The following is a 12,000-nucleotide window of genomic DNA, read 5'->3' as shown; positions in this document are numbered from 1 at the left end:
TGGAGTGCATGCTACCTTTAATGTGGGAGACCTTTCATCGTATCTTGTTGAGGATGGCCTTGATGAATTAAGGTCATTTCCTTTCAAAGAGGGAGGGGAGGATCCATGCATGGCTCATGAAAAGTCGAAAAATGTGATGGATTAATGATTACTAGTAGGCTAGAAGGTGGTTTGTACTCAATGGTTGGGTTGTGCATGGTAACCTACGTATTAAATTAGGGTCGCATGAAGGCAAGGGCAACATTTTAAAGGCTTAATAAGTGCTCAAAACTGTTACTTTTTGCTTCGTCAAGCCTTCTAGCCATTGTTGATACTCTTTGGTGGATTTGGATTACACTTTTGATGTGATCTCACCCAAAATTGAGGTTTGAACACGTTTTGCCCGATCGTTCTTTTGGTTACAGAATTGTAAAACAAAGGTGGAAACCGCGACCCGTTGTCTATAAAGAGACAAGAACCTTGGTATAAAACGCCACAATCAACCCACCAAATTGATTGATAAGTTTGAACGCCACAAGCTATGAAAACCTGATAAGTTCTAAAGTTCACAAAGAACGAAAAAAGAGTTAAAAACTCACAAATTGTATTCAAAACTTGATTGATTTCAAATGGATACAAATACCACGTTTGTATAGTGTGGGAAGAGCACCTAAAGAGCCATGAATTAAAGAAGTGTCTTTAATTTAAGGCATTTAACCCCCAAGTTTAAAACTATGAACCTAGACATGGTTTATCACAAGGTTCATGTAACCTAAGACCCTTTTATCTCCCCAACACTTATTTAGGATATATAAAAACGAAAATTACATAAAAATATAGAAAAAAACGAAATGGGCTTATAAAGGCTCTTATTGTATCTTGTAAATCACTCTTGGACTTGAATTATGGTAATCCAACTTTGATTGGGTCCAATGGGTCTCCATACACTTTCTTGAGTACAAACTTCTCTAACCAATCCATTTAAAGCCTATTTGAATGTTTTAGCTCGTGCCCTCGTAACTGGTCCATCTGGCATTTGATTTGGATCCTTTGTTGACAGCTGTGGGTTTGCATCATTCCCCTCCTCTTGAAAAGGATTTGTCCTCAAATCAGAACCTACATCAAAAGGAGCTAGATCAGTTACATTGAAAGTTGCACTAACATTATACTCACCCGGCAGGTCCAATTTGTATGCATTGTCATTGATACGCTTTAAAACTTGGAAAGGACCGTCCCCTCTTGGAAGTAATTTTGAACGTCGTTGGGCTGGAAATCGTTCTTTTCTCATATGTAACCAAACCCAATCACCCGGTTCAAAAATCATCTTGCGTCGCCCTTTATTCGCTTGTTTTGAATATTGCTCCGTTCTTCTTTCTATATTTAGTCTTGCTTTCTCATGTATCTGTTTCACAAATTCAGCCTTTTTGTTTCCATCTAAGTTAACCTGCTCAGAAAAAGGCAAAGGTGATAAATCCAAAGGAGTCAAAGGATTAAAACCGTATACAATTTCAAATGGTGACATTTTTGTAGCAGAATGAGTGGCACGATTGTATGCAAACTCAACATGTGGCAAACAGTCCTCCCATGTTTTGATGTTCTTCTTTATTAAAGCCCTCAACAAGGTGGACAAGGTCCTATTCACCACTTCTGTTTGACCATCCGTTTGTGGGTGGCAAGTTGTTGAAAACAAGAGTTTTGTCCCTAATTTTGCCCACAAAGTTTTCCAAAAATAACTCAAAAACTTAGAATCCCGATCTGAGACAATGGTTTTTGGCATTCCATGCAACCTGACAATTTCTCTAAAAAACAAATCAGCAATGTGAGATGCATCATTAGTTTTATTGCATGCAATAAAATGAGCCATTTTAGAAAACCTATCAACAATCACAAAAATAGAGTCCTTTCCACTTTTGGATCTTGGTAGACCCAACACGAAGTCCATTGAAATATCAACCCATGGTTCACATGGTATTGGAAGTGGAGTATATAAACCATGATGTTGAACCTTGGATTTGGCTTGCTTGCACACAATACAATTATTGCAAATTCTTCCAACATCCACCTTCATTTTTGGCCAAAAGAAATGTTCCTGCAAAGTAGATAATGTTTTTGCGATCCCAAAATGTCCCATAAGGCCTCCACTATGTGCTTCTCTAACCAAAAGCTCACGCAAGGAAGATTTAGGAATGCAAAGTCTTGATTCTTTGAACAAAAAACCATTATGTAAGAAAAACTTTTCAAAAGAGCATTGTTCACAAGCTTGGTAAATCTGACCAAAATCAACGTCATTGTGGTATAATTCCTTGATTTGTTCAAATCCTAGAATTTTGAAATCTAGAGAAGAAAGTAGAGAGTGTCTACGTGACAAAGCATCAGCCACAACATTTTCCTTACCTTTCTTGTATCGGATGACATAAGGAAATGTCTCAATGAACTCCATCCACCTAGCATGTCTTTTGTTTAATTTGTGTTGTCCTTTTAGAAACTTTAAGGACTCATGATATGAATGAATTACAAATTCTTTAGCCCACAGATAATGTTGCCATGTTTTCAATGCTCGGACCAAAGAATAAAGCTCTTTGTCATAAGTTGGGTAATTTAAAGTTGCCCCACTTAATTTTTCACTGAAATATGCCAAAGGTTTACCCTCTTGCATCAAAACAGCACCAATTCCAATTCCTGATGCATCACATTCAATTTCAAATGTTTTGTCAAAATTAGGCAAAGACAACAAAGGAGCATGAGTTAAGTGAAACTTGAGTTGTTGAAAAGCATGCTCTTGTTCTTTGCCCCATTTAAACCCAACATTCTTTTTGATGATTTCTGTAAGTGGTGATGCTAAAGTGCTAAAATGTTTGACAAACCGGCGATAAAAACTTGCCAGGCCATGAAAACTTCGAACTTCACTTATAGTCTTTGGAGTTGGCCAATCTTGGATGGCTTTTACCTTTTCTTCATCAACAGCCACTCCTTGGGAGCTCACCACATACCCAAGGAAAACAACTTGGTCAGTACAAAAGGTACACTTCTTCAAGTTAGCATATAGCCTTTCTTTCCTAAGCACACTCAAAACACATGTCAGATGCTCAAGGTGATCTTTTGGACACTTTGAATAAATCAAAATATGATCGAAGTAAACAACCACAAATTTGCCAATATATTCACGCAAAACATGGTTCATTAATCTCATGAAGGTACTAGGAGCATTAGTTAGGCCAAAAGGCATTACTAACCATTCATATAAACCATGTTTTGTTTTAAAAGCTGTTTTCCACTCATCACCTTCTTTCATGCGAATTTGGTGATACCCGCTTTTTAAATCAATTTTGGAAAAAAGTTTTGCTCCATACAACTCATCAAGCATATCATCGAGTCGGGGAATGGGATGACGATACTTTACCGTAATATTGTTGATGGCACGGCAATCTACGCACATCCTCCAAGAACCATCCTTCTTTGGCACCAACAAGACTGGAACGACACAAGGGCTCATACTTTCTTGAACCAATCCCTTTGCAAGTAACTCTTCAACTTGCCTTTGTAGCTCCTTGGTTTCTTCAGGGCTTGTTCTATAGGCTGGTTTGTTGGGAATAGACGCCCCAGGCATAAAGTCAATTTGGTGTTCAATCCCACGAATTGGTGGCAATCCATTTGGAACATCCTCAGCAAACAAGTCTCCAAATTCCTGCAAGAGAGAGGTAACATCGCTCGGAAGAGTTCCGGCCAAAGTGTTAGTGGCTATTGGAGCTTCTTTGAACAAAAGAAGCACAATATGCATTTCTGATTTAAAAGCTTCTTTTATCTCACTTTTTTTTGCCAGTGCAATATATTTATTTTCCTTTTTTTCTTTCCCTCTTTTTTTCATGTTTTCTTTGTTTTTTTCACTCTCTTTTTTTTGTTCACTTTCTTTTTTTGTTCATTTTCTTCTGTTTTCTCACTCATTTTTTTTTGTTCATCATCTTTTTTTTTCTCACTCTCTTTTTTTCCTTCGCTCTCTTTTTTCGCATCTTGTTGAAGTTTTACTTGATCTTGGTAAACTTGAATTGGTGACATTGGTACAAGAGTTACCGGTTTTGTTTTGTAAACAAAAGTGTATTTGTTAGTGAAACCGTCGTGACTTACGTGTCTATCATATTGCCATGGTCTACCTAGCAGCAAGTGAGTGGCTTGCATAGGAACAACATCACACAACACCTCGTCTTCATATCTTCCAATCCGAAATGAAACCATCACCTGTTTTGTAACTCGCACCTCACCACTATCATTGAGCCATTGAAGTTTGTATGGTTTTTGATGCTTCATCGTGGGTATACCTAACTTTTCAACCATGGAAGTACTTGCAACGTTAGTACAACTCCCACCATCAATTATAACACTACATACCTTGCCTTGAACATAGCAACGAGTATGAAATATATTCTCCCTTTGGGCATCGTCTCCCTCCTTGGATTGAATGTTTAGAGCTCGTCTTGCAACCAACAAATCACCTTGAACAGCCACCTCTTCATCATAACTACAATCTTCCGTTGAAACTATAGAATCTGATTCATCCGTTTCGATCTCGCCATTTTCTCTAACCACCATGGTAAGCTTATTTGGACATTGACTTGCAATATGACCCCTTCCTTGACACTTGAAACACTTTATGTCACGATTCCTAAAAGTAGAAGAATCAGTTTTTCCTTTTGAAGAGTTTGTTGTTTTAGGATCAGATTTGGAATTAGAAGAAGAAGTAGGTGTATTTTCTGATTTTTTTGAAGTACTAGCCTTCCAAGTGTTATTTCGAGACCCGCCACCTCTTTTTAATTGTTTCTCAATTTTAACAGCCATATGGACCATGTCTTCAATTTCAACATAATGTTGCATCTCAACGCGATCACGAATTTCAAGATTTAAGCCATTTAAGAATCTGGCCATGGTTGCCTCAGGATCCTCCTCAATATTGGCACGAACCATCATAACCTCCATTTCTTTGAAGTAATCATCAACACACTTGCTGCCTTGTTTTAAGCTTTGAAGTTTATTGTGGAGATCGCGAAAGTAATGACTTGGCACAAACCGTCTTCGCATGACACTCTTCATTTCATCCCATGTCTCAATAGGCCTTTCTCCATTTCTCCGTCTAGTGATTAGAAGTTGATCCCACCATGTTAGTGCATAATCAGAAAACTCAACTACGGCTAGTTTTACCTTCTTACGGTTGGAATATTCATGACAATCAAATATGAACTCCATTTTTGTCTCCCATTCAATGTACGCGTCCGGGTCTGACTTGCCTTTGAAAGAAGGAACTTTCATTTTAATAGAACTTAAATTGTCATCTCTTCGTGACCTCCTTCTATTTGGTCGCCTTTCAGGTTCCCAACCATCATCCTCTTCTTCCCCGTTAGAAACCTGTGATGATGCTCGAGATCGAGTTCTTTGTACTTGTGCCTCCATTCGGTCCATTCTTTCATGTACTTGGTTAAATTCATTTGTCATCAAACGTCGCATTTCATCCATCATAGCTTGAACTTGAAGGTTTGGTGGGGGGTTTTGATCACCCATCTTATATTTCTGCCAAAAAAATAAAAAATAATAATAATAATAATAATAATTTACTTCCTCCCAACACTCACTCACGTGTTTCTCTCAAAAATAGTTCACTCAACCCTCGTGTATCCCTCGAATGGCTTTTACCCTCTTTTAGTCTCACCACACAGCCTTTTACCACTCCCTTTTAACTCTTAAAGTTCTAAACAAACTAAAGAAGCAATTATCAAATTTGAACTTGTGGCCTTGAGGAATTCAAACTTACCAAACAAATCAAAAGAAATTGTATCCAAATTAAAGTAACCTCAATACACAAAAAGAAAGCCAAACAAACTTGGCTTTGCTAATGATGAAGCAAACAATGGGTTATTTTTTTTTTTTTTGAAAAAAAAAGACTACACTTGCAATTCAAATTGACTTTATAGAAAAAAAAGGCTTTACTTGTTCCTCCTCTTCTTTCTTTCTTTTTTTTTTCCTTTTTTTTTTGTTTTTTTTTCTCTCTTTTTTTTTTCTTTGTAAATCTTTGTTTTTTTTTTGTAAATATTTTTTTTTGCTTTTTTTTTTCTTTCTTTTTTTTTTTTTTTTTTTTGCTTCTTTTCGTTTTTTTTTTTTTTTTTTTTTTTTTTTTTTTTTTTTTTTTTTTTTTTTTTTTTTACCTTCGATTTTTTTTTGAGGAAACTAATAGCCAAATGAAAACATAAAAGAAACAAAAGAAATGTAGAATATAGAAGTTTGACAACTTAGAAATTCAAAAGTCGCTAGTAAGAACCTTGACAACTTGTGACAAGACCCGCTACCAATATGCGTCTTAGAACTCAAGTAATCAAGGAAGAAAACAAAATAGATATGCAACACAAAGAACTGGCTCTGATACCAAATGATGTGATCTCACCCAAAATTGAGGTTTGAACATGTTTTGCCCGATCGTTCTTTTGGTTACAGAATTGTAAAACAAAGGTGGAAACCGCGACCCGTTGTCTATAAAGAGACAAGAACCTTGGTATAAAACGCCACAATCAACCCACCAAATTGATTGATAAGTTTGAACGCCACAAGCTATGAAAACCTGATAAGTTCTAAAGTTCACAAAGAACGAAAAAAGAGTTAAAAACTCACAAATTGTATTCAAAACTTGATTGATTTCAAATGGATACAAATACCACGTTTTTATAGTGTGGGAAGAGCACCTAAAGAGCCATGAATTAAAGAAGTGTCTTTAATTTAAGGCATTTAACCCCCAAGTTTAAAACTATGAACCTAGACATGGTTTATCACAAGGTTCATGTAACCTAAGACCCTTTTATCTCCCCAACACTTATTTAGGATATATAAAAACGAAAATTACATAAAAATATAGAAAAAAACGAAATGGGCTTATAAAGGCTCTTATTGTATCTTGTAAATCACTCTTGGACTTGAATTATGGTAATCCAACTTTGATTGGGTCCAATGGGTCTCCATACACTTTCTTGAGTACAAACTTCTCTAACCAATCCATTTAAAGCCTCTTTGAATGTTTTAGCTCGTGCCCTCGTAACTGGTCCATCTGGCATTTGATTTGGATCCTTTGTTGACAGCTGTGGGTTTGCATCAACTTTAATGCTTCTTTTTGCTCCTTAATGGAGCATGGACACTTTTTTCATTCATCAGTGTGTCAGACGTTTTTTTGTGTGGTTTCATGAGTTTCTTTAATTTCCATTATTAGTTTTACTCAGTAGTTGGTTGGGTGGCTAGTAACCAACAACTTTGTTATAAAGGCTTCATATAAGCCAATTATGCATGGAAAAAAGAGATAGATGAAATTTTAATCAAACTAACCTTTGTTCACTTTGAACAAGAGTTGATGCCAAGAGCTGAAGGTCCTTACAAGCCTTTGTAAGTGGTGTATGGTGTGAATCCTTACGAGCCTTTGTATATTATTCCATTTCCAAACGATGAATTGGTTCACAAGGATGCTAATGACAAGTTGAAGGCCATGACGAAACTACACCAACAAGCTAGTGTGAAGATTGAAGCCGTGATTGACGTGTACAAACAGAATTCCAACATGTATAGGAAACCTCGTGTCTTTCAAGATGGTGATTTGGTGTTGGTGCATATGAGGAAAGAACGTTTTCCTAATAAAAGTTGATGCCAAAAGCTGAAGGTCCTTATAAGCCTACGTAAGTGGTGTATGGTGTGAATCCTTACAAGCCTTTGTATTTCATTCCATTTCCAAATGGTGAATTGGTTCACAAGGATGCAAATGACAATTTGAAGGCCATGATGTAACTACACCAACAAGTTTGTGTGAAGATTGAAGCTGTCTATGACGTGTACAAACAGAATTCCAACATGCATAGGAAACCACGTGTCTTACAAGATGGTGACGTGGTTTAGGCGCATATGAGGAAAGAACGTTTTGCTAACAAAAGGAAGAACAAAAGTTGATGCCAAGAGCTGAAGGTCCTTACAAAGTGGTGACACAAGTCAATGATAATACTTATAAGGTTGATCTGGGACGAGACCATGGAGTGCATGCTACCTTTAATGTGGGAGACCTTTCACCGTATCTTGTTGAGGATGGCCTTGATGAATTAAGGTCATTTCCTTTCAAAGAGTGAGGGGAGGATCCATGCATGGCTCATGAAAAGCCGAAAAATGTGATGGATTAGTGATTACTAGTAGGCTAGAAGGTGGTTTGTACTCAATGGTTGGGTTGTGCATGGTAACCTACGTGTTAAATTAGGGTCGCATGAAGGCTAGGGCAACATTTTAAAGGCTTAATAAGTGCTCAAAACTGTTACTTTTTGCTTCGTCAAGCCTTCTAGCCATTGTTGATACTCTTTGGTGGATTTGGATTACACTTTAATGCTTCTTTTTGCTCCTTAATGGAGCATGGACACTTTTTTCATTCATCAGTGTGTCAGACGTTTTTTTGTGTGGTTTCACAAGTTTCTATAATTTCCATTATTAGTTTTACTGAGTAGCACCAACTTTGTTATAAAGGCTTCATATAAGCCAATTATGCATGGAAAAAAGAGATAGATGAAATTTTAATCAAACTAACCTTTGTTCACTTTGAACAAGAGTTGATGCCAAGAGCTGAAGGTCCTTACAAGCCTTTGTAAGTGGTGTATGGTGTGAATCCTTACGAGCCTTTGTATATTATTCCATTTCCAGACGATGAATTGGTTCACAAGGATGCTAATGACAAGTTGAAGGCCATGACGAAACTACACCAACAAGCTAGTGTGAAGATTGAAGCCGTGATTGACGTGTACAAACAGAATTCCAACATGTATAGGAAACCTCGTGTCTTTCAAGATGGTGATTTGGTGTTGGTGCATATGAGGAAAGAACGTTTTCCTAATAAAAGTTGATGCCAAAAGCTGAAGGTCCTTATAAGCCTACGTAAGTGGTGTATGGTGTGAATCCTTACAAGCCTTTGTATTTCATTCCATTTCCAAATGGTGAATTGGTTCACAAGGATGCAAATGACAATTTGAAGGCCATGATGTAACTACACCAACAAGTTTGTGTGAAGATTGAAGCTGTCTATGACGTGTACAAACAGAATTCCAACATGCATAGGAAACCACGTGTCTTACAAGATGGTGACGTGGTTTAGGCGCATATGAGGAAAGAACGTTTTGCTAACAAAAGGAAGAACAAAAGTTGATGCCAAGAGCTGAAGGTCCTTACAAAGTGGTGACACATGTCAATGATAATACTTATAAGGTTGATCTGGGACGAGACCATGGAGTGCATGCTACCTTTAATGTGGGAGACCTTTCACCATATCTTGTTGAGGATGGCCTTGATGAATTAAGGTCATTTCCTTTCAAAGAGTGAGGGGAGGATCCATGCATGGCTCATGAAAAGCCGAAAAATGTGATGGATTAGTGATTACTAGTAGGCTAGAAGGTGGTTTGTACTCAATGGTTGGGTTGTGCATGGTAACCTACGTGTTAAATTAGGGTCGCATGAAGGCTAGGGCAACATTTTAAAGGCTTAATAAGTGCTCAAAACTGTTACTTTTTGCTTCGTCAAGCCATCTAGCCATTGTTGATACTCTTTGGTGGATTTGGATTACACTTTAATGCTTCTTTTTGCTCCTTAATGGAGCATGGACACTTTTTTCATTCATCAGTGTGTCAGACGTTTTTTTGTGTGGTTTCACGAGTTTCTATAATTTCCATTATTAGTTTTACTGAGTAGCACCAACTTTGTTATAAAGGCTTCATATAAGCCAATTATGCATGGAAAAAAGAGATAGATGAAATTTTAATCAAACTAACCTTTGTTCACTTTGAACAAGAGTTGATGCCAAGAGCTGAAGGTCCTTACAAGCCTTTGTAAGTGGTGTATGGTGTGAATCCTTACGAGCCTTTGTATATTATTCCATTTCCAAACGATGAATTGGTTCACAAGGATGCTAATGACAAGTTGAAGGCCATGACGAAACTACACCAACAAGCTAGTGTGAAGATTGAAGCCGTGATTGATGTGTACAAACAGAATTCCAACATGTATAGGAAACCTCGTGTCTTTCAAGATGGTGATTTGGTGTTGGTGCATATGAGGAAAGAACGTTTTCCTAATAAAAGTTGATGCCAAAAGCTGAAGGTCCTTATAAGCCTACGTAAGTGGTGTATGGTGTGAATCCTTACAAGCCTTTGTATTTCATTCCATTTCCAAATGGTGAATTGGTTCACAAGGATGCAAATGACAATTTGAAGGCCATGATGTAACTACACCAACAAGTTTGTGTGAAGATTGAAGCTGTGTATGACGTGTACAAACAGAATTCCAACATGCATAGGAAACCACGTGTCTTACAAGATGGTGACGTGGTTTAGGCGCATATGAGGAAAGAACGTTTTGCTAACAAAAGGAAGAACAAAAGTTGATGCCAAGAGCTGAAGGTCCTTACAAAGTGGTGACACATGTCAATGATAATACTTATAAGGTTGATCTGGGACGAGACCATGGAGTGCATGCTACCTTTAATGTGGGAGACCTTTCACCGTATCTTGTTGAGGATGGCCTTGATGAATTAAGGTCATTTCCTTTCAAAGAGGGAGGGGAGGATCCATGCATGGCTCATGAAAAGCCGAAAAATGTGATGGATTAGTGATTACTAGTAGGCTAGAAGGTGGTTTGTACTCAATGGTTGGGTTGTGCATGGTAACCTACGTATTAAATTAGGGTCGCATGAAGGCTAGGGCAACATTTTAAAGGCTTAATAAGTGCTCAAAACTGTTACTTTTTGCTTCGTCAAGCCTTCTAGCCATTGTTGATACTCTTTGGTGGATTTGGATTACACTTTAATGCTTCTTTTTGCTCCTTAATGGAGCATGGACACTTTTTTCATTCATCAGTGTGTCAGACGTTTTTTTGTGTGGCTTCATGAGTTTCTTTAATTTCCATTATTAGTTTTACTGAGTAGTTGGTTGGGTGGCTAGTAACCACCAACTTTGTTATAAAGGCTTCATATAAGCCAATTATGCATGGAAAATTGAGATAGATGAAATTTTAATCAAACTAACCTTTGTTCACTTTGAACAAAAGTTGATGCCAAGAGCTGAAGGTCCTTACAAGCCTTTGTAAGTGGTATATGGTGTGAATCCTTACGAGCCTTTGTATATTATTCCATTTCCAAACGATGAATTGGTTCACAAGGATGCTAATGACAAGTTGAAGGCCATGACGAACCTACACCAACAAGCTAGTGTGAAGATTAAAGCCGTGATTGACGTGTACAAACAGAATTCCAACATGTATAGGAAACCTCGTGTCTTTCAAGATGGTGATTTGGTGTTGGTGCATATGAGGAAAGAACGTTTTCCAAACAAAAGTTGATGCCAAAAGCTGAAGGTCCTTATAAGCCTACGTAAGTGGTGTATGGTGTGAATCCTTACAAGCCTTTGTATTTCATTCCATTTCCAAATGGTGAATTGGTTCACAAGGATGCAAATGACAATTTGAAGGCCATGATGTAACTACACCAACAAGTTTGTGTGAAGATTGAAGCTGTGTATGACGTGTACAAACAGAATTCCAACATGCATAGGAAACCACGTGTCTTACAAGATGGTGACGTGGTTTAGGCGCATATGAGGAAAGAACGTTTTGCTAACAAAAGGAAGAACAAAAGTTGATGCCAAGAGCTGAAGGTCCTTACAAAGTGGTGACACATGTCAATGATAATACTTATAAGGTTGATCTGGGACGAGACCTCAGCCCCAACTGACTGTCTGTTCACGGTAAATCTCTGTCTCGCGGTACACCCGCTACCTGATGCTCTGAGGGAAGTCATTATCGATAACTACCTGCAGGGTGTACTCCCAAATCCAGAACTGAAACACCAGACCTCTCGCGTCTTGCACACGAGCATAAATGACACTACCCACCCAAAAGGTGACCTCTCCTCTGTCGTCTGATTGCTCGACTCAACTGAAATTCTCCCCTGTCTTTGACTCTTACCAAAATACTCTGATAGGCACT

General features: G+C 37.8%; 1 protein-coding gene across 1 annotated transcript; it reads right to left on the bottom strand.

Annotated features, from left to right (window-relative positions):
* Nucleotides 1–967: 967 nt before the first annotated feature.
* LOC128133629 (uncharacterized) lies at nucleotides 968–5,575 on the bottom strand. Its single transcript, XM_052771141.1, has 4 exons — nucleotides 3,972–5,575; nucleotides 3,512–3,831; nucleotides 1,862–3,433; nucleotides 968–1,537 (listed from the first exon to the last, which is right to left on the bottom strand). The coding sequence occupies exons 1-4, from the start codon at nucleotides 5,524–5,526 to the stop codon at nucleotides 968–970; spliced, it is 4,017 nt and encodes a 1,338-aa protein (XP_052627101.1). The 5' UTR covers nucleotides 5,527–5,575.
* Nucleotides 5,576–12,000: the final 6,425 nt, after the last annotated feature.

Source organism: Lactuca sativa, chromosome 4, assembly GCF_002870075.4.
Source record: "Lactuca sativa cultivar Salinas chromosome 4, Lsat_Salinas_v11, whole genome shotgun sequence".
NCBI lineage: Eukaryota > Viridiplantae > Streptophyta > Magnoliopsida > Asterales > Asteraceae > Lactuca > Lactuca sativa.
Note: the sequence above shows the minus strand (reverse complement) of the source record. Positions and strands in the feature narration are given on the sequence as shown.

Coding starts and splice junctions, on each gene's coding strand:
- LOC128133629 (XM_052771141.1), bottom strand. CDS start 5,526: ATGGGTGATCAAAACCCCCCACCAAACCTTCAAGTTCAAGCTATGATG. Junction 3,434..3,511: donor CCAAGGAGCTACAAAGGCAA/GTTGAAGAGTTA, acceptor TTGGTGCCAAAG/AAGGATGGTTCTTGGAGGAT. Junction 1,538..1,861: donor AGGACTCTATTTTTGTGATT/GTTGATAGGTTT, acceptor CCACATGTTGAG/TTTGCATACAATCGTGCCAC.